This window comes from Emydura macquarii, unplaced genomic scaffold (genome assembly GCF_026122565.2).
Source record: "Emydura macquarii macquarii isolate MOO-44397 ecotype Brisbane River unplaced genomic scaffold, CSIRO-AGI_Emac_v2 contig_554, whole genome shotgun sequence".
NCBI classification, from domain to species: domain Eukaryota; kingdom Metazoa; phylum Chordata; order Testudines; family Chelidae; genus Emydura; species Emydura macquarii.
The window spans coordinates 13984535-14007641 of NW_027130691.1; the positions used below are offsets into that span (position 1 = coordinate 13984535).

General features: G+C 41.1%; 1 protein-coding gene across 3 annotated transcripts in view; it reads left to right on the forward strand.

Annotated features, from left to right (window-relative positions):
* Positions 1-10100: 10100 nt before the first annotated feature.
* CHFR (checkpoint with forkhead and ring finger domains) overlaps positions 10101-23107 on the forward strand; it is a 33997-nt gene continuing 20990 nt past the window's right edge. For 2 of the 3 annotated variants that reach the window (XM_067539811.1, XM_067539809.1), the window contains exons 1-3: positions 10101-10537; positions 10842-10980; positions 12758-12857. In XM_067539811.1, coding sequence (XP_067395912.1) covers positions 10854-10980; positions 12758-12857 — 227 coding nt within the window. In that variant the 5' untranslated portion in view covers positions 10101-10537; positions 10842-10853. The remainder of the gene's footprint in view (positions 10538-10841; positions 10981-12757; positions 12858-23107) is intronic. The other variant, XM_067539810.1, reaches the window with a different exon arrangement.

Sequence of the window (23107 nt, forward strand, 5' to 3'; positions counted from 1 at the left end):
GTACAAGTAACACATGAAGATGTTGAGTCAGCTCTCCATGCTTTACTATTACCTAAGAGGCTTTGGTAACTAATGGAGAATTCTAGCAAATACATTGGCAGGATAAATCTCTGTAAGCAATTGAAAGTGATCTAGTGATATATTTTCTGTGGCTTTATGATAATCTAACCCCAAGTCAGTCTCTGTCACCAATATCTTTCCTGCAGACTAAGGCCAAGTTTAAAAACCTCATTCCCTGATTCCTCCTATCTAAATCCTTTTTTTATTTTCTTAAGGGATTCTCTGCTTCCTTTTTAGAGCCATGTAGATGCCCATCTACTTCCTCCCTATGTCACTTTACACGCCCACAACTCTGTGCTGTTGCCATAATTCTTCTGGCCGAGGAGGACTGGATGTGACTCCTCCTCTAAAGTTCATCAGCATCTGTCTTTGATGTCAGAGAAAGTGATAGAGAGAAATGTAGAGCAATCCTACCTCCCACCATCTGCTGATTTCCATGGCATGGCATTATGCTTTACAGATGCAGGAAAACATACCGAGAGTCGCACACTCACCAGAACTATGTAGAGTTTCTAATGGGTTTCCTTGGAGTAAACACCATACAGAAGCCAAATAAAGAGGGCACTCAAGCTGTATCATAGCTTCTCCTCCTTCCACCGTTTTAGGAGCTCCCACCAACCTAATATTTTTTTTTAACCTGAGACTGTCCTCAAAGTCAGTGCTTTGATTCCCTACTTCACCCTGTGATGGACTCAAAATAGCACCCCAACCACCCATATTCACCACTGTTCTATGATTGATATGTTTTGTACAAAGTATGCCTTGAGGTATAATTTGGAAAGTTATAATCGGTTGAGTATTACTGTTCTGTCGAAATGTGTGTGTCATTATAGATGAAGTTATGAGATTTTTGCTATGTTTGTTCCTGAAAAATGTTGAGTCTGGGAAAAGCCTACAGTCTAGCTCTTCAGTAGGAACAAAGGAGTGACCAACACCCAGCCAGATGTTAAGCGATCATCATCAGCCATTCACCACCAGGGGAGTTGTAAACGAGAGATTTATAAGTCACATGAAAGATAGTTCCCTGAGCATGTACACCATGAGGCTGCCTAACCTCCATGACACATCAAGAATCTTTCCAGCACCTGGAGGAGAGTATAAAATAAGGGACAGAGACATCAGCGCCTCACCTCTCCTCCCCCACCTACACTGAAGGCAACAAGATCGTTTGGAAGACAAAGAAACATTTTAACTGAGGGGAATGGTCTTAGCGGGAAAAGCTCTCCAGTTAGCACAAACTGCTAAGAGAAACCTTATTACTACAAATTTGACTTAGCTTGATAGAATTTAAGTCTAATTCCTAAACTTTATCTTTTATTTCTTTTTGTAACCAAATCTGAATTTTTATGCCTAAATCACTTAACTTATCTTTCTGTAGTTAAACTTATATTCATGTTTTATCTAAGTCAGTGGTTTTGATTGAACTTTGGGAAGTCTATTCAGGTTACAAAGGCTGGTGCATGTCTACTACAGTTTGACAGAGCCATAAACTAATTAGTGAACTCACATAGCTCAAAGTCTAAGATGCACATTTCTGGGGTGCAAGGTTGTGTCTGAAGGGGGGGAGGTTTGCTGGTGTCTCCCTGTATTCAGTTCCTGACTGGCTAGGGAGAGCATTCATGTACGTTGTTGGGTGTGTCTCTGCACAGTGATGGCTGAGTGAATAGAACCTGGAGGGGTTTGCTGTTCAGTAGCCTATAAGCCCTGGTCTACACTTACCTGGCAATTCGGCGGCAGTCAACAGTCTGTAAATCTCTTAGCATGTGTGTGACATCTCCCAGGTTTCAATCTGGACTGTGGAACCACTATGACCCCTTACCTCTCTGCCCAGAGCCAGAGACTGAAATGCAGTAAAGGGGGCTGCGTATATTTTTATTTTGGCTTCTTGATAACCAGTGTGGGGAATCAGAAGCACTGTTTGTGGCTGGTTGGGAAGTCTGACTTCAGTGTCACCCACCAGTGTTGGGAGAATCTGCCCTCCTTTTATAGCCTGCCCTGACCTTGGCATTTTCAGGTGGCTACCCTAGGCACGGACGGGTCACACTTCACCCACCTGGTCTCAGCAATTAACCAGACTGAGGCGCACTGGAGTCCTTAACTTTGCACTAGACATAGAAAACTGTTTCCTCCCTTCAACTAGAGACAACTCAATCCAAATCAGTGAATCAGTTTATATCTCCCAACTCTGCTTAAAAAATTGCAGTGCGGTTTCTAAAACTTGATATTTGATAATAACAGAGTAAGACATTTCCTAATCTCTGTATCCACTCTGAAGGGCTTTTTAATTTAAAGATGATATAATTTAGGGCATTTTATCAATTTTCTTATTTTTGGTTAACTCCTATGAATTAAGTGCTGATGGTGATATCCCACTCAGTTATCCACTCAGGCCCCTAGTGTGGTGACCATGAAAATCATTTTTTAGATGACTAAAAATTAGTGTTTGAGTTAATGCAAGACAAACATCTTCATTGTATTTCCACTAGGCCAGCAGCTCCATCCCTGTAAAAGGGAAACTTTATGAAAGGCACAGTACATTTTAATCACTCTATCAATAGCACAATACATTGCAAAGACTTTGTAACAATTACTGAGATGGCATCTTTGCGTTGATTCCTGAATGGAAGAGTCGCTTCCTTTCTGTCTCCTACATGGGGGTTACAAATACTTGGAAAGAAAAATCAGAATGCTATCATCTAGGTTTGCCACCTCTGAAGTATAAAAACTAGGACATCTGGGATGACCCTGAGGCCACAAAATTGAACAGCTGGCATCATGTACTGAGCACACTTACAGATTTCCTGGGACTGCTACCTCAAAAAAAGGGACGATCTTGTGAAAAGTTGGACAGGTGAAAATCCTACTCTCATTACCTGGAAGATCTGTATAGGACCCCCATAGAGTGCATTGGCACAGCTCCTAAATTGGCCAGAGAGGTCATGATTAGTGTTGCAAGGCTTCAGTTGGTAAGATCAGATGCTTCTTTTCTGCCTCCACAGTACTTCCCACTCTTGCCAGTCCAGACAGCAAGAGACAAGGGACAATATTCTCAGCAGGTAAAAATTGGTGTGACTTCACTGACTTCAATGAAATTCCACCAATTCACATAAGATAAACATCCCCAACATGGAAATTGTTAGAATTATGGCCATATCTCCTAGGTTACCACGTAGGGTACTCTGACTCCACTAGGCCCAAGATTATCTTAATAAAGCCATGTATGTCTCCTCTCAATTCTGACAGTCTTTTCAGTTACCTTCACAGTTCACATTATGTTATGGTTAAAGTTAAGATTTTGTCACAGGTATTTTTAGTAAAAATCGTGGACAGGTCACAGGCAATATACAAAAATTCACAGAAGCCCATGGCCTGTCTGTGACTTTTACTAAAAATACCCAGTGGGGAAGGGGAGACTAACAGTTGGAGCATCCCAGTACTCCTGCACTCTCAGACAACTGCTCCAGAACCCTGAGGGGCTGACCTGGCCCTGGCTGCTGCTCTGGCCCCAGGGGATGACTGCTGGCCGCTGCTCCAGTTCCACACTGCTCCTGGGTGGGGGTTGATAGCTGCTTCAGCCCCACCACTGTGGTAGGTTGAAGACATAGAAGACATGAAGGTCTATTAAAGTCATGGAATCTGTGACCTCTGTGACAGAATTGCATCCTTAGTTATGATCTAATTACGTTAGTTTTTCACTGCTAATCTCTGAGTGAGATGTGCCCTGTCATTTGAATGTGAGTAAGATGAGAACTATGTTTTTTCTCTTATTATAAGAGTCTACTAGAAGTTTTCCACTTAAATAATCTTCCAGCAGAGAGAGATTACTATCAAGTACAAGAAGATAATGAACCGCTCTTTCAGGAGTACTTTTAAATGGTGATGGATACAGAATCCAGTCTATTTGGACTGAGAAATTAACTTGTGTGTAGATAAAAACAAGATATGAGCAATGTATTATATTATATATGTTCCCCAACAATCTTCTTAAATCTTTCTCCTGCTCCTTAATCTGCAAGCAGCTATAAACTGCATTTTATCATATTGTAAATGGCATGACTTTCTGAGCAGAAAGATTGGAGAGATTTGGAGAAAATCATCGTTCATTCACTTGTTTGCAGCAGTCTCTTTTTCTAATCAATAGGGTGCTTTTTCCTGGGGTAGATTAATTCTTTCACTGCACTGAAGTGACTTGTATAATCAGCATACTTACTTTGGGCTGCATGTACTGTCAGAACAAACACCTCTTAGATCTATGGGGAAAATGTGGTATTCTTGGCCTACCTGACTTTCTGTCAAACAAGAACTATGAATCCAATGTCTTGTTTTGGTTTTTGCATTTAACCTGTTACTGTTATACATAAGCAAGGGTTAATTTAGGCTAAATAGGTTTCAGTTTCACTACAATTTCAGCCTTGTCCCATAAATTTAGTCCTTTTCTCCTGAAATCCAGGATGGACACTTGTCTTCCATGCTGCCATTCTTAAGCTGCCTTCCAACTGAGGCAGCCTCACCTAACCCAATCCAGCAGGAGAAATAGCTAAAATTAGCTGTGATACAAATTGGTACTCCTTTTGCAGGCTTAACATAGGCCAAGGACTGAATGGGCTATAAATTAGCTTCTGAAATCTAGTGTCAATCCCTTAAACTCAAATTTGAGGGACACGTTGGTGGAGAAGTATGTTGACAGTATGACATGGGCAGTGGCAGTGCCTGTTGTGTGGATAAATACAGAATCTTACTCTCCAGTGCTATCAGTTTGGCACCTTTCATAAGAACTATATTAAAAAACACTTAAAGAAAAGCAATTTTAAAAAATCCCAGGTGCTAACAGTTCTTAAACCAGATTATAAATCTCCCAATTCTCAATGGAGGTGGAGGCTTTGTAGAAATATTAATGTAATCTTTCGATATGTCTTTCTTCATCTTCAAACAATAAATGCTATTTTTCCTGTCCTCTAGACTAAAGATATAAATCTAAGAATGTGACTAGGAAAGTGCTAGGGAATTTATCTGTCATTTCAAATACAGAAAATATGGTATATCGTGTATAAATCAAAAGAAGTATCTTTAAAAAGAGATAGTCAAACTCAAATTTGTCCCAAGATGCAAGGATCAACCTACAACCCTTATTCACATAATTAAAATTTACTTTGTGAGGAATGACAGCTAATGTGAGTTAGGAATGGCCCCTAAGGGGGAAAAACAAACAAAACTTTAAGACCAATAGAAGTGTTTTCATAATTACTCTGTAATCCCAGTGGATACATTTTATTTTTTTCGACAAACATTCTCTCAGTATTTGCAACCCAAAGACAGCAGCATTTAGCTCTTGAAAGTGACTCTAAATAAAAGCAAAACTGACTTCACTTATTTTCATTTCCAAGTAGAAAGAAAAGTAAAAAGTGAACAAAGGTCATAAACCGTGAAAAAATTAGAAACATTTAAAAAAATCCAATTTGAATATAACACAATAAGGTGGTGATAGTAACTTCAGGAAGGAAATTGTTTTAAAATTGCCATCCTGCTAACAAATAACTCATTACATTTATAAAGAGTTTGTCAACTGGGTACTGCACACTTCAGTGCTGTGTACAGTCACTCTGACCTGTGAAGTGTGAACAGTAATTGAATTATCTTTGGCTTATGCTTGAATGATGTTTGGACATAGACTTGTGTCTTGTCAGGTTTTTAAATATATACATAAACTCTTATTTCTGTATTATGGTTACAAAATTGACTTTTAAAAAATTATGGGAGGGGAAAATGTCCTGAAACACGGCAAGGAAGGAATAGTTTACAGCAATACACAGAAGATAGGGGGATGGAAGAGTTTGGGGGTTGTAGGGAGAAACTATGGCAAATTCTGTGTAGCATGGCAGTTCTGAATTGTTGCCTCCCTTTTTTGCTCAAACAGCACGATTCCTTCCCCAGTGCCTCAGACATGCCAACTAGATGTGATATCTCAGTAAAATTAAGCCTCACTCATGATCCTGGGATAGAACTCTCAAATGTCAGGATTTTCTTTCCCAGAAAACACTTACAGAAATAACTTTATTTATATAAGCATTTCCCATTTACTTCACAGGATTGAAATTACATGGGCGTTTGTAGGATTGGACCTTTAGTTTTCAGAAGGAAAAAACACTTGGACTGAAGGTATGTCCTCTGTATATTTTCCTTCACACACTGATTAACCATAGGCATGTAGGGGACACCAATGCTCCACAGCTGATAATGGCAGCTTGAGAGTAAAACTCCTGTGCATTTTCTGTGTGATCTTTAAATGCATTCTTGCACTTACACTGTATACATATTATTAATCATAAATATGTCTTCTATGTTGTATTCTCCAGACTTGAACCCTTTAGTAATCTGAACATTACTTTGTCACAGGGGAAAATTGTTAAAAGTAAACAGAGATATTTGTCTTCCCACCCCATGCCCACACATAATCTTCAAAGCAAAGTAGCAACTAGAGATTTTTACTTTCATTTGGTATGTGGTCTGCCTTCTACTTAGATTGTAAATGCTCCAGGGCTGTGACAGTCTCTTTAAGTTTGCACAGTGTCTAGCACAGTGGGGCTGAGGCCTCCAGGTGCTACTGCAATATAAAAAAGTATCTGAAACCTGCAGTGGGGTGTGAGTTGCTGCTTTTACGGTCCTTTCCAGTCTGTTTGAGCTCTGTATTGATCTAGATAGCAAAAAGCAAAGAACTAATCATCAGCTTCCTTAACTTCAGAATGTTATATACACACTCAACCAGCAAAAGCTTTAGAGATTGAAAATCAATAATATCTTGACTTCCTGCCATAGGAAAGAGCAAGAAAATGACACATTCCTCAAGAGACATTAATGGCTGATTGAATATTTGGGTGGATGGGCTCTAGAACAAGTTCTAGCAATTCCACCTTGACCAGAAGATAATGACTAAATATGGGGAGGGGTAAGCAGGATATTTGGGGTTCCATACACAACTGTTCCTGGTGTATGTGAGGGTGTGGAAATAGAGTCAACATACATGAAAAGCAGTTATGTTAGTGTGCTGTTCAGATGCACATAGTGTTGGATCAGTAAATCTTTAATTATTAATTGTCTGGCTGGCTAGGCAGCATAGCATTTAAAATCTAATTTGTTGTATAATTTAATTTTAATTGAATCTCCCATACACACATGACTTACTAAGTTAGCTGTACATTTCACTTGCCATCTTTCTGCATGGATGCTGGAGGAGCTGAACCAATCATTTGCTCTTGAGTCGAGATGCAGTAAATTCCTTGGTGTGATTGTAGGGGATCTCTCTGCAGGAACATTTGGAAAACGTGTTTTCTCAAAGCCACAATACAAAGAAACAACTTCCTCCCTCTACTAATGCTACTGTTTACAAAAAGATTTTGATATAGTGCTTGTAGCTATATCCCCTCCGGTAGTTAACATGTACAGCATATGCTGCCATTTTCTTCTGTTACTCAGAGATAACAAGTGTTAAAGGCACCAGTCCAAAGTAAGCTTGACGTTTATAAACAAATCCTTTTTGAGTGATGCAAACTGATTTTCATGACTCAAGCCTCAGAAATACTAAAGCTACATGGTAAATGGGTGTTAATGAACACATTGTCCTCTAAATGCTGATTTTGGCCTTGGTCCTGACAACACTTATGCACCTGAATAATTTGGCCCATGTGAGTAGTCCCTCTGAAGTCCTCTTTCATAGACCCGGATCCTGCAATTGGATTCATATAGCCAGCAGGAGCAGATGGTGCCAGTGACAATTTTTCATGTCTGTGGTATATTAGGGCTCAATTCTGAAATGTGCTCTTTCGAGAGTGATGCTACTGTGGGTATTCTGTACACTTCAGGAGAGACTGAGCACCTCACAAGTTCAGTCCCTAATACATGAAAGACTGAAACCCGAATTCCTTGCACACCTAAAACTCCCAATATCCTCCTAAGGATCCAATCTGTAAACACACATATGAGCAAGCATGCTTAGATAGGCGAGGGGTTTCCAACATTGAGTCCTGTATAAAAATGACTTCAAAAGAGCTCAGTATGTGCAGGACCAGGGTCACAGTCTGACCTGGAAATCTGTGGCCCAGTCCTACAATGTTTATTCACCTGAGCATCCCTGATGAAATCAAAGAACAACTCATGTGGGTACAGCCATTTATCTGTCTCAGTATTGCCAATTTTCATGAGTCTTGCAATAATTGGCACTTAAAGTGCCAACTCTTGGAATTACATGAATACTAGATCTGGTTGAAAGAATTCCAACTAAACATGTTTTTGTTACAATTTGCAGATTTATCAAAATAGAAATGTTCTGCAGGGACTGTTCTATTTTGATGATGTATTGACAGAACCTAGGCAGGATTCAAAACCCGTGTGGTCACCCACCATCTGTCTGGCAGGCTGCCCCTGAGCCAGGAACCCCAGGGCTTCCGGGGTCCTCTGCAACAGCCTACCAGGCGGACTGCCCGTGGACCATGATTCCATTCCCTTTCATGAATGTTTACATTTTTTGTTTTTCATCCAAATTGGACTGAAACCAAACTTCAACATATCAAAATCCTCCCTGAAATAGAGCTACCTTACTCTAGTAGTACATGAGATACTCAGCTTTCGTTTCTTAAAGAAAAAAAAGAAAAAGGTTCCCACCCCTTATTAGGGTTGCCAATTTTGATTGGCTGTATTCCTGGAGGTTTCATCACATTAATTCCTGGAGACTCCAGGACAATCCTGGAGGGCTGCCAACCCTATTCCTCATGTTTGCAGAGGAAAGCATGAAAAGATGATCCAAGTGCACCCTAAGGCTCATATCAAAAGACAAATAAAGAACCCCAAATGTATTATATTTAAAAAATAATATTTTAAAGCCAGTCATGACTTGGGAGTGGGGGAACATGACTGACTCATGCTTTTCTAATATTTGGAGTTGGCAATACTGCCAGCTATGTATTTCTAAGCCCCACCCTATGCTTGTTTTTAAATGTAGCCCAAGTATTTAAAACTAGAAAGACTGGGCCTCCAGTTAAATATTTAATAGAGTATTCGATCACGCAGGTGGATTTTTTTTATGGATTTGCCAGTTGCCAGAAAAATAATTTAATCTGCCAGGTTTCTCTTTTACGTGGGTCTAAACATTTGTGTTGTATTGTGATAATACCGGGATATCTAATGCTAAAAGTTTCTGCGTCCAGCTAAAGATGCTGCCGTGTTCCCACTTCCGCAATTTAAGCGACTACAGATCAAAACTGTTGGAAATACAGCAGCTGTTTTCGCAGCAACATGCAAATGCACCACACGCATGTCACGTGAGAGAGCGTTTGAGTCACGTGAGGGCGAGGAGAGGTTTGACGTTATCACACTTATCTGTACGCGTTCTCTCTCCAGATGCTATAAGTGGCTGTTGGTGGGAGGAGAGGGGGAGAGTTGCAGAGTTGCCTTGTGGTTGAGGGGTTGGGGTTGCAGTGGGCTTGTCTTGTGGGGGTGCTGGTATTTTTGCATTTCAAAGGCAGTAAGCCTAATATTTAATTATTTCCTTTCAGGGGGTGCAGAATTATACCTGGAGCAATAAGGCAACGGGGCTGGTTCAGTCTGGGTCAGCTCAGCTCTACTGGTTTGGCTATGGTAGTCACATTAAGGGTAGCTTAGCTGCTCCGTATGGAACGGAAAGCAAGGTATGGCCGATAACAGGTGTCCATTTCTGGTACTACAGGCCCAGCCTCAGTACTCTCTGAGGTAAGTGTAGATTAATGTCACTCACACTGCCCACAACAAAGATGGGCGCCAGCGGGCGGCGTCATTAGAATAACCTCACGGGGAAGAGTGCCCACATCCAAAATGCCCGCCCCACTGGTGCCCACCTCCAAGATGGCCGCCGCGCGTCCTTCGTCCGCATCTGCGGCCGGTTGGCTTCCCCAATCCAAGATGGCTGCCTAGCGCGGGGCGGGGGAAGAGAAGCGGCGCTCTAGCGCCCTCTGCTCTGTGACGCGACGGAAGCCTTTTCTTCCGGTGCCTCCCCGCTCTCTGGGTTCTCTATGGCTACCCTGCGCTGGCCTCCAATAGGAGGCGTGGGGGAGCTCATGGCCCCGCCCAGGGCCTGATCAGCTGATGGCTGGCAATGTCTGTTGACAGCAGCAGCCTCCGCGGCCGGACTGGGTGTAAGAGGCTGGGCGCTGGGGGAGGGGATATCTGTGACCCCCCCCCTCTCTCCCCCCTCCGAGCCGCCTTGTTCTGGGGCAGAGCCCCGGGGGGGAGGTGAGCGGGAGGGACGGTGAGGAGAGAGAAATGAACGCTGGGAGAGAGGACGGGGCCCTGGCAGGAGCCCCAGCCCCGCTCCTGTGTGTGTCACCCTCAGGGCCGTAAGAGGCCTTGGAGGGCCACGCTCCGAGGGGGGCCCTGCCTGGGAAGGAGCGGGGAGTACAGCGGAGGGACTTCAGGGCACACATCAGAGCCAGCCGGCCGGCACGGAGAGCTGGTGTGTGTGCAGGTGTCTGAGGGGAGGTGGAGCCTGGTCTGGAAATAAATAGAGAGAGAGAGAGACGGAGAGAGAGGAAGTGAAGACTTGGGAGAGAGAACAGCCAAGCCGGGGCAGAGGGTGAGGGGAGGGAGAGAGAGAGAATCATAGCAGTGAACGCGGGGAGAGGGAAAACAGATGGGGGAGAGGTAGGAGGGGGAGGTGTTTGCGAGAGGTGGGGAAAGAAACCCTACTGTTTCCAGCAAAACTTGTCCCTAGTGTGTCTTGTGATTATTATTATTATTATTATTATTTTTTAAATCAGATGTGAATCCAAATGGAGCACTCTGAAGGAGGACACCAAAACCAGCAGCCTTGGGGGAAGCTGATCCGGTTAGGTGCTGATGAAGCAGAGCCCCATGTCTTACTGCTGAAAAGAGAATGGACAATTGGGCGGAAGAAAGGTAAGATGGCCTGTGATTCGCAAGAGGTCCTAATGGTCCCTTCTGGCCTTAAAAATCTATGAAGATGGACACTGAAACATGACAGGTATGTTGGTATCTGGTGTGAGGATATGGTGGGGATAGGATAGAAGATGCCCAGTTGAATACTTGCCACAATATCCCTTGTTCATTGTTTCCTATCCTGGCATTACCCTGAGAGAAAAGTTTTGCTGTCTCCCTGTCTTTGGCTTTCTTTTTTAATGGCGTTCCTGGTGATAACACAAACACCCAAGCCAGTGAATTGGTCTTGTTGGTTTCCCTGGTAGTTTCTGTGCAAATTTTAAAAAAGCACTACATTTCAAACCAAGTTTTGTCATACCACACCCATTTTGTCCCCACTCTCCCCTTTTGCTCTTGTGATTTTTAAAAAAAAATCTGCAATGCAGCATTTTCACACCTACAACCCCAAAAGCCTTAATTCTTCTGGCTGCATGATGGCTGCTAACATATTAAAATCGTTTCTGTGGGAGTGGATTTGAAATGCAGTGTTTCCTGTGTTTAAAAGTGTTGACTATTTGACTTTATTTTAAGAGAATTCCATGTTTAAGACAAATTATCCACTTAATCTTGCACTGTGCCTATGGCACAAACTTTAGGTTGCCTTTCCATCAACTCAGTGCATATCATATTGTAGCACCCAGCATTCATGAAAGTAAATTAAAGTTTGTAGACTCTATCTGGCCAGTCAAAATGAAATTAATGGAACATATTATAGGGAAAAATCTATATATCTTTTGTCTGTTATATACGGTACCATATATTTGTTGCCGTCTTTGATGACTCTTTTGCTAAATATAGCTAATAATCAACAAGATGCCCACACTAGGAAATCTAGTTGCATTTCATTGGGCTTACATGGCAGATAAAGATGGACTTTTGCTTGCTGAATTGCTCTCATAATCATTTAACAATTAGATTACTAAAGTGTTCAGTTAGAAAGATACATAACCAGAATTTGTCATCATCTCCTTAGCAAAATATTGTTGGCACCATTGTCCTATTAGAAAACTATGCAAGGTTCGGGAAAAATTCCATTCTCCTTTTCTTCCCTGTCTCATACACTGCATTCCAAGAGCCACAGAGAAGAGACAGAGCACACTGGTTTTTGGAAGTGCTGTACTACTTCTGAGTGAAATTACAGCATTCTAGTCACTTTCAGCAAGCATCACAAGGTCATGAGGTTGTGCAGCACTAGTTGTACTCTATAACTGCCCCATGGACATTAGTAGTGGAAAAATAGTGGTAAGCTATTATCAGGGGATGTGGTGGATGACGTTTACTTCTGGATCTACTACACCCAGATGCTTCACTGCCCTGTGTAAGAAGGGTTGAATATGCTGAGAAGTAATCCAGGCTATGAATGGGTAGAAGTGAATCATGTTCCTTAATTATGGCCCCTCTTACAAGGGAAATATTGTTGCAGGATGGAATGATATCTTATGTGTGAAGCCTTGAATATGGCTGGGAAGAAGGAAGTAAAGTAGAGTCAAACTTGTGAAGGTTACTCAGAGCCCTAGAATGGTTGGGAAAGTTCCCATCACCAAATCATTACTAAACTTCCCCTTAATACTCCTAAATCTGAGTCTGCCTAATGGCGGTGAACTGCACTGGATTTTAACATAGGTAAGGAAATCTTATTTTTAAAAGAAGAGTTTTAAGTGGACTGTTAGGCAGATCCCATCACAGAGACCAATGTAAATGCTCCTGGTATATTGATTATAAATACTTTCTTTTTAAGGTTGTGACTTGTCCTTTCCTGGCAACAAACTGGTGTCTGGAGATCACTGTAAGATCATAGTGGACGAAGAATCTGGTCAAGTATCATTGGAGGATACCAGGTTAGCCCTGCTTTAAACTCTTTGTTACTGGTTGCTGGAATAAAAATCTGTGTAGTGCGCATGAAAGAGGTTAATTGTATACATCAGAGTGTAGTTGGTAAGTCTTTCTTATTTTTAGGTGGTGGTTTTTTTTCCAACAGTCCCTAAAACTCATCTCTTCCCTCTCCCCCACATTGGAATGCCTAGCTTACTGGATGAAAAACAGACTGATGATGGCAAGTGCCTGGTAGTTTTGTAAACTTATGTGATTGCAATTCTAGCAGTGCGAAAAAAATGGTTAGGGACTTTGGGAGTTTTTAAAAACAGTTCATGGTGAATCAGTATTAGACACACTCATTCCTTATACTATCTCTTTTCCCTATCTCCATCCCCAGCATCTCTTGGGGGAAAAAATACATTTGAGGTGACAACCCCAAAAACGTGCAATGGGTATTAATAGAGTTTCATATTTGTTATTCCTGTTGGTGTTTAAACTATCACTGAAGTTAGTTTGTATTTCATAGAAACTTATGGGCTTGAGCGGCTATCTGGATTTTGGCTTTATTTATAGTTTGAGCTCCCTTTTGGGCTTAGATTCTATGGTAATAAGCACAATATAAATACTTATGTCTATTTTATTGTATTTTGAAATTATTATGTCACCTCAAGCACTTCAGGTAGAGGGGAGAGAGAAGGGCCTAATAAGTAAAATTGTAAGTCCTTAAACTTAATTTAATAATAACAGAAATTGCTCAGTACAGCATTGTAGCTGTTGTTGTTGCCATTAGTCATTTGTTACCAGAAGTATTTTCCTCTAACCAGTATTTCAGTTAGTTATTACGTACTGACATAATGCTTAAAGGCCCTAATCCTGGAAAGACTCATGTATGTGCTTAACTTAGCTCACCATTGCCAGTCCCAATGAAGTCAGTGGAACTACCCCAGAGTGTATAAAGTTCAGCACAGAAGTTTTTGAAGGATCAGGGCCAACAAATTTGCTCTTCTACTAGAGGTTATTTTCTGTTGAGTTACAAGAATGCTGGTGAGAGCTAATGCAGTATAGTTGTAGTCATGTCAGTCCCAGGATATTAGGCCTTGTCTACACTGCAGAGTTGTCGACACAAGTTATGTAAGCGTACAGCCACCACTGTAATTAAACTGTTTTTGAATGTCCTCACTGTGCTCCTTGTCAGTGGAGTGCATTCACAATACCAGCTCTTGCATTGACACAGGAAGCTATCCCACTGTGCAACTGCATGCAGGGTGCTTTGGGAAGGGTTTGCAATGCCTCATGGGGCAGGCATAGCATCATATGATGAAGGTTCTGAATCCCATCATTCCATGGGCATCCTACTAGGTTGGCAGCTGGTTTTCAACTGCTCTGTCAGCCAAACTGACATTGCTGAACACGAACACAAGAAGCCCAGAGGTAGGTGGGTGTGTTGGGGGACAGTGAGTGTGTCCGCATGCTGTCTCTAAGTTCAGACAGTAGCTGGAAGCAACCAATCCTGAGGCAGAAGCTGGTGCACAGACACTGGTGTACCCCTTTTCCCCCACCCGAGCTAAGCAGAGACCTGTACCCCAGCGGAGGGAAGGGGGATACCCCAACGTCAGCTCCCGCCTCCCTCCCTGGCTCTGCACAGCATATCAGGAGGCCCCAGTAGCAGCCCTTGCTGCCTGCATGCCTGCCATAGGAGAGCAGGTTTGATTCCTTTGGAGTCTCCCCACAGACCCAGGAGAATGATCTACCGCCTCCCCTATAATCCAGGCAGGAGGAGCGTGTTTGCTGCTGGAAGCGGCATGCTCAGCTGGGCAGTAGCTGCCTGAGCTCTCCACACAGAACAATTTCAAAACTTCCTTAGCCTTTGAAAGGGGAGGGGCACATGCCTGTGTAGCTGGAATGCAGGGCAGTGCAGCAGAGTTCAAAACTGTGAGCAGAGTGGTCAGGATGGACATTGTGAGATAGCTCCTGGAGCCCAGTTACAGCACACAGTGTCTAGACTGACGCTTTGTCACTCTGATTGCCACAAAAAGCTCTATGCCTCTTGTCGAGGTGGTTTTATTTTGTCTCCAAAGCAAGGGAGTTTTGTTGGCAGGGGGAGCATTATAGTTTGTACACCACCACTGTTTTGTTACCGAAAGCTGACTTGTTGACAAAACTCTATAGTGTAGACCAGCCCTTATAGAGACAAAGTAGATGAGTCAATTGAAGATATTGACTCAACTTCTGTTGGTGCAAAAGACAAGTTTTGAGCCACAAAGAGCTCTTTTTCAGGTCTGGGAAAGATCCTCCCAGCATCACAGCTGAATGTAAGGTGGACTGAATTGTTTAGCATAAATAGTTATCCCATATTGTGAGGGACTGTTAAAGGTAGGGCAGCCCATTGACACCTCTACTGTTATTCAAATAACAAATATCACAGGATGTTTTTCAGGGGATAAGGCAACAAGCCACATTTATTGTGAATACAGAAATTTGGTAAATAGTATCAATAAAAAAAGTATCAACACTGTAACAACATCAATATTGTTCTTTACTTAGTGAAATAGTATCAATAATGTAAATACTAGGAAAACAGTATCAACATTGTATCAATACTACAATTACAGAGATCTTTGTTAATAAAATATACTTCGTTGACACGTTTCAATTGGTACTTTCATTCACACTCACACACACTGACAGGCATACACAGACAGGGAGACAGACAAACATACATAGGGGTCTCACAGATGTTATAGTTACCAGCCTCTTGGTGCTCGTGATAGTCACTGGCCAGGTGATTATAGAACGAGGGTGAGGAGCAAGGTTCTGCCGATGTGCACCGGTACTTCTGGCTGGTGTGGTGATGTAGACCCGAACCTCCAGCCTTCATCTTTCTGTCCCATTTTATAGGGAAAAGACTCCATGTAAGTCTATGGGTTTTTGCTCTGTTATGCCGCATCTGTATTTGGTGTGATCCTTAATCACCCACATTGTTGCAAGCCTGATCAGATTTTGTTCTTTGAAGTGGGCTGACTCCAAAGTTATCAGGATGGGCTACTCTTCGGCCAGTTGATTGAACAATTGATCTGAGTAAAGGATGTCCAGATAAAGAAAACACCAGCCTCACCTAAAATGTTGGAGGGAGGAAGAAAGGAGCGAAGATAATTTTTATTAATCTCTCTCTCTGTCTACACTCACCTCAATTGCTCAGCAATTCACACTTCAATCACAGTACCAATTTCTAGCTGAAGAATTCACATATTATTTTTAAAGCAAACATTATTTCATTTTTGCCAGTGTCTTTCACAATTAGGTCGGTATATTACATTTCACAGTGTGGCTTTTTATACTTAAAATAGGGTTTTTACAAATATATTGAAAGTGGGTAAAATTAACAGATAAAATGGTCAGTGGAGTGGTTTTACAAACAATAATTATAGAAAGCAAAGACAGACTTGAATTATTATGCAGTAAATGGATTTTTTAAAAAGGCTGAAGTGAACATTTAAAAGGGTAGAACAATAAGAGTCAGTTGAGGTTGTAACTTTTGATTAAAGTTACAATGTGTCAGGCTGAAGTGCCTCTTGGTAGGAAGAGGGGGGGTCGTGTTTGTGGATCTGTTCTTTCATGTATTTCTTGAAAACAGGATTGGGCCAACACTACAATCATAGGACAAAATGAGGGGGTTAGTGAGTTACAGACTGTTGTAATAAGCCATAAATCCAGTAGCTCTGTTCAGTCCAGGATTTTTAGTGTCTAGCACAATAATGAATTTAAGCTCCCAGACTTGTCTTTTGAAAATGGTGGTGTGCGGGTTTCCTTTGAGGATGAGGACTGGTAGTTCAGATACAGAGTGATCGCTTTGTAAAAAGTGTTCACCCATAGGTCACAGGGTGTTTTTGTCTTTTATCATTTTCTTATGTGAATTCACTCTAGAATGCAGTGATTATCTGGTTTCAGCCACATAGTTATTGGGACATTTAGTGCACTGGATAAAGTATACCACATGTTGTGATAGGCATGTGTAGGATCCATGGATCTTGAAAGGTGTGTTGTTGCGGGTATTGATCGTTGTAGCAGTGGAGATATGTGCAGGTTTTGCATCTGTTTCTGGTAGGGTGTGGAGCTGCTTTCAGTTTGTGTGTCATGGTCTTCACAGAAAATTTTGAGAGCTCTATAGCTATGGCTTTTTTTTTTTTTTAACTGCTTATAAAAAACCATATTCTTTTACTGCAGGTTACTGCATCCCAAAATGAAACAAATGCATCTCTACTAGCTAGCATTTCTTCAGTGTCCAGAGGTATCTTTATACAAATGCAGGAAAGATGACAAAGAAAAAGGGCAATTCAACATATATCAACGTACAAACAGTGAAAATTTCAATATTGTGAGTTTATCGTGTCAAATCTGCTGGTGCTTCCTGTTTGAACATCTAAGGATATGATAAAATGTAGTGTTCTGGAAGTTCAGGGTCAGCAGTGAACACCAGCTAAGCTTTGATCAAAATCCTTTTGAGAATGTTATGAAAAACCCTTTAAACTGTTTAATTTAGTTGGGATGTACGATCTTTCTTGCCTGTGGCAGGATGTATGGGGGTCCAGTCAGCAGTTTCCTTTGACAAAATTTAACTTACTTATTCACCCCCACCTCATTCTCTTGATCAGAGTTGGTAATGTGATGTTGCTAGTGGGATTCTTTCCAGGACCAGAAACTCACTTTTGATATTTATTTAGGACATGTATCTTTTTTTAAAAAATAAGATGGGAAACACTTTTGTCTTTCCGTGCAGGGAAAAGGCTTGAACTCCCAAAAGCTGCAGAGCAGAGTGCTATGCTTCCAATTTAAAGTGTCATGAGCAGCTGTAACGTGTCTGCCTAGTAAAAGGCTTGTGGACTTCATCCAGCAGTTCAGCGGTCCCACACTTGACAAGGTTGAAAACACAAAAAATAGACCCGGGCATTTCCAAGAGCGTTCCATTCAGAGGAGCGCTCCCTGCTGTGCTGGCAGAATTAACCTAGATCAATGCAAAGTGGGGAGTGGAATGATGAGTGCTCCATAAGACCCTGAATGAACAGACCTAGCTGTGTGGGAGCTACATTTGAGTTTAATGACATGTGAATGGAATTCTCAAGCAGAAATTTGAAGTGAGTTACCCCATCCCAACCACAACATTTATCTTTGCCTTCTAAAGCCTCATCTACACTAGCTCTTATGCCAGCAAAACTTTTGTCACTCAGGATTGTGAAAAAAAAACACCTGTGAGTGACAAGTTTTGCCAGCATAAGTGCATGTGTGCGCAGCGCTGTGTCGGCAGGAGACACTCTCCCATCAACATACGTGGCTACACAAGCACTCTTACAGTGGCACAGTTGTATCAGGACAGCTGTGCTGCTGTAAGTTTTAAGTGTAGACTATCAAGTCTTCTCTTCCTTCCCTACTGCTGCCATAATATATATATTCCCTCTGACCTCAGCTCTTGTGCTGGATCCCCCCCCTGCTCTGCAGACAGACGTGGAATAAGAGAGCTCACACGGCTAGCTCCCAAAATGAGGCAGCCAGTACAAGGGAGTAGCTAACGGCGGAGCTAAATAAAACTTTGCTGTCAACATCACACAGGTGTAGTTTGTGGAAGGGTGCAGCTTGTTGCACTGTTAACCCCATAGAAAGGCTGCAGCCCTCAGAATTGCCTCTCTTCAGCAATTGAGAACATGGCATGTTATACTTCCACATAGCTGATAAAAAGGAAAAAGGCCTTTCATATATTCTGACTGTGTGTGGGTGAGAGTTGATGTGACGCATGGTAATCACATATGCAACAGGGAGACAGTGCTGGCAGCCTCACTACTTATGGAAGATTAAGCTTCTCTCAGAATTTGTCTGAGACCTCCGACATTCAAGGCCTGCTATCAATGTCAGCTGAGTGAGTCAAACTGGCCGTAAGAAGATGTAAATCTAAGCTCAAGAGCCAACCCAGTGCAGGAGGCTCATGTAGATAATGCTGCCCCTCCCCCATTTACTGTTCTATTTGGCTAGGTTTGAAAACTTGCTGCACTGGGTTCCATTATTGTTAACTCTCACAATTTTATTGTGAGTCTCTCAACATTTTGTTTCTGTCTTAACCTCATATCACTAGCTGGGGCTTTATTACAGGAGAATCTCAGCTTCCATTTTTAAAGTAAATTTTTAGTCATTGTGATTGCAATTGAAATTCATGTTTTCAAGCTTTTCTCTGCCCCAATATGAAAAGGGAAATAACCCCCCACTTTCTTTGTTTTTAAAAGCACATGATTTTTTCGCAAACCTCATGATTTTTTTTATGTTGGTCGGGAGGCAGTAGGCGAACAGGACTGATTCATGAGTTTTGAATGCTTGAGTTGTCAGTACTGGTGTCCAGAGCCCTAGCAGAAGTACTGCAATGTTAGTTTCCCCTACCATAAAGGGGAGGGCAATTCTAGAAACATTGCTGTGGTTAAGCTCAGTTTTTTCTGTTGAAAAGGAATGCAGTGATGGAGGCAGCTGGTGTGGGGAGTTCAGTTGGGTGGACTCTCTTCCTGTATTGCAGCTAAATCATAAAATATCAAACAGTTTGTGGCATTAGTTTCTCACCTGTTGGCTGGCATGCTGAGTCATTGGAGACAGAGCACTCCTGAGCCAGTTTGGAAAGGATTTAGACTTACCCTCACCTGTGAGGTGATGAGTTGAGAACTTTACAACTACTTGAATAAACAGGCAAGAGAGCAGGAATTGATAGCCTAGTCTGGTTCAGTAGAATCTGCTTCAAGAGATGGTTCCTTCTTTTTTTCCCCAGAAAGTGCCTTAGCTAGTCTCTTGGTGTTTAAGTAATCTAGTACAGTACTGTTTTTTTCTAGTAATCAGTTGTATTCAGGGAGCAGCTGGCTTGCCCCAGGGAAAAGCAATTAATTCTTCCTTTAAAAAAAAAAAAAAAAGTTCAAATGCAACCAATGAGATTGAGGTAGACTTTTGAAGGGCTTTTCCCTTTCCTCCTTTGGGTAGTTTTTTATGTGTGTGCCTGCCTTAAATAAGCAACCTCTTCTCTTAATTTTAGGATTGGCCCTTCCAGAGCAAAGAGGCACACTGGCAGAATAGTATGAGATAGCTTGCACTCCTACACCTTAACCAATTTGGAATTGGGTCAGGATGCAGAGATTTATATCTCTAGTCTTAAGTGGGATCTTTTATGACCTGGATTTACATTTTATGCAAATTATACCTCTGATAGCAGAGTTTCCTTCTCCTCTTCCTCCAAAACAATATAGGAGACTGGCATTGGTTTACTACAGAATCCCAAGGAAGGCTGTTGGACTTGGTACATATTAGACTTTCTGCTTCACGTACAGTGCAATGATTTGTAATGCCTCATTAATGCATAAATTTAGCCATTTTTCCATGTTTGTATATAAAAAAATTCATTTTGTGATAGCCTGACACTGTTAGACTTCTCTGGTTAGAGCCCTGAAACTGGACATGACATGCAAAGGAATGCTACAATTTCCTATATATGTATTACTGTCTTGTTGATTATTGGCTAAGATCTAATTTTAACCACATTCAGTGTCTTTAGCGCGTAGCAAAAACTTTGATGCTTTTCTTTATTGAGTGATGCAATTTTTTTTCTTTTTCTTTTTAAGTAAGTGATGTGACTCTCTGGGCAGGTGGAGGGGGAGAAGCTTTGCACAAAGATTGCTCATCTGTGGCCCTATTAATTTCCTCACTTGGCTTTAAGGATAATGATTTCGGGCCTGATTCTCCAAGTGACTGGTGTAGTCAGACCCTTGTTTAAGTCAATGGGGCAATGCAGGAGCACAGGGATTCACCTGTATAGAAATGTTTGTGGGATTCAGGTCTTGGTGTTGACTTGGCAGCAGTTTCTGCACTTTTTTCCCTCCAAGTAGCAAACTTTACTGTTTGACACCCAAGAACGCGCACTTTTCTAATAAGCATTTAACTAAAACACATTCACATCCCTTATGCGCATTTTAGGACTTGACAGTCACTGCTTAATAATTATGTTAAAGGAGCTTATAAAACCTTTTGTATTGAGATTTTTTTTTAGTTCCAATATTTTGCCTGCAATAAGCCTGAGGCCAGAAATCTCCTGAAGATCTGAAGTTCACGAAGAGACAGTCTTTATTTTGTCAAATTGAGCTTTCTTTCCCATTGCACCTGATATTTATGTACACTTCAAAGCAAGACTTGAGACTTTGAGTCTATGATTTTGCATCATAGCGCGCACACAGCACCGCTTAAACACTCAGATATGACTATTAGAGTAGTGGTTGTGTCCTACTGTTTGAAACTTGTCCAGACAGGTAATGTTGTAAGCAGAGTTGTTCCCTTTGATACTTCGCATGAATAGCCAGCGCATGATATAACTGTAAGCCAAATAAGTGCAATTGTGTCATTGTAGAAAATAATCCCTGAAATCTTCTGTATTTCTTAAAGGAGACTTGCAAAAGATTTTTTAAAAATTGGGCTTTTCCTCTTTTTTGCTGTTTTACTATTATAAAAAAGGTCCAGAAAGTTTGGGGGTTTTGTTTTTCTGGAGGACCTTCAGCAGGTCTCAGTGGTCATTGTGAGCAATAACACTTGATTGAAGAAGGGTGGGGAGGTTTAGTCAGTTTTTTTTAATCCTTAACAATGGTTTCCTTCATTTAAAATATTTCTTAGTCATTTAACATAGGTAAGTAATAAATAAAAAATGTTTTTTTGTCAGTTTGACTAAAATCTCTTCTCCTACTAATTGTTTAGCTTTCACTCTCTCGACTTCGGTGACACACTTTCCTGTTTCTCTGGTCATCAGAGTCTTCCAGCCTAGACAAAGCCTGTATTACTAATGTAAAAAGACAAGGAGAAAATATTGATTTAAACTTTCTAGCCTCTTTTATTTATTTATTTATTTTTTTACAAAGGAGCAAAGAAGGAAATGAGTTGTCCTCTCACAGGTGACCTTCAAAACAGCATTTCTTGCAGTTTGTGTTGGTTGATGTATGCATGTACACTGTAAAAGCATGTCTGATGAGGGAGAAGCAATATATTTTTTGACTGAGAAATCACTTAGTGCCATCTCAGAAGTGTTTTCTCCTATCAATGCTTCTGACAGCCTACTGTCAATCTTCCTGGATATTGAACAATCTATCTACTTTCTCTTCTTGTGTAAATACTGACTGGAGGCCAGCTGGGACATTTTTATTGAAAAGGATAAATAATGAGATGAAAGAGTTGGCTTTTGTTTCTAGATAATTTTCTAGATGATAATAGAAACTGACTTGTACATTTGGGAAAGTTTGGGCTGTGATCTGGGTGAGTAACTAAGTTTATCCACGAGATGGCAGTAAAGATTTATAGTAGTGAAGGTTGGGATAGACAACAACAACAAAAAAGCCCCAATGTTCTTTGTGCGTCTTTTTATGTATAGTATTAGTTGCTGAAGATCTTGAATAGCAGAAATCTGAACTTTAATTCTGTGAGGCATTTAAAAAATGCTTTTATTGCAACAAAGCTGAAATTACTCATTTTTGTATAATTTGACTTGATTTTTAAACACTCATAACTACTGTTTGAAGACATCCCAAAAAAGATGAGTGAAGATAGAAATCATTAGATATTGAGTTGATAGCTGGTGGTGCTATGCACTGATATGTTTCCAAATTTAATTCCTCAGATTTTTTTTTTTTTTTTAAAGCTTGTTTCCACTTCAGAATGATTCCATCAAGCCATAGCTTTAAACTCCATGTAAGTGCATGTACATGTTCTTTCCCTCTATTAACTTTTTATTGAGTTACAGAGAGTTGAGGTAAACATTATAGGAAACAGATTCCTTCTGATCCAGTTATCCACAGGAAGTAGCTGGAGAGTGTGATGTTGAAAACTTACAGACCTTTAAAAAAAAGAATATACTAATTCCAGCAATTCATTTTGTAACACAAATAAGAATAAAATAACTGAGTAGACTAATAACTAGAATTATTCCCCATTTGCAACCTTTGGCATTGTGAACTTTAAACATCTGAGAGGACAAGAAAGGGCCAGCATGAGGTCCCTGGTTGTAAATAAAATGGGTTCTTTTACCCCCAAAAACAGTTTACAAGAGAGTCCTTCCTATCAATATTAACCCCAAAACTACAATTTAGCACTTTTAGATAGATGTCTGAGACATCATACTCCTTCTGTCCCTTCCTGTCTTCCATTTATCTTAGCTGTAGTTCATTCCATAGGGAGCAATTCTCTGATCATTTTGATCCAGTCTCCAAATGTAAGCGATCAT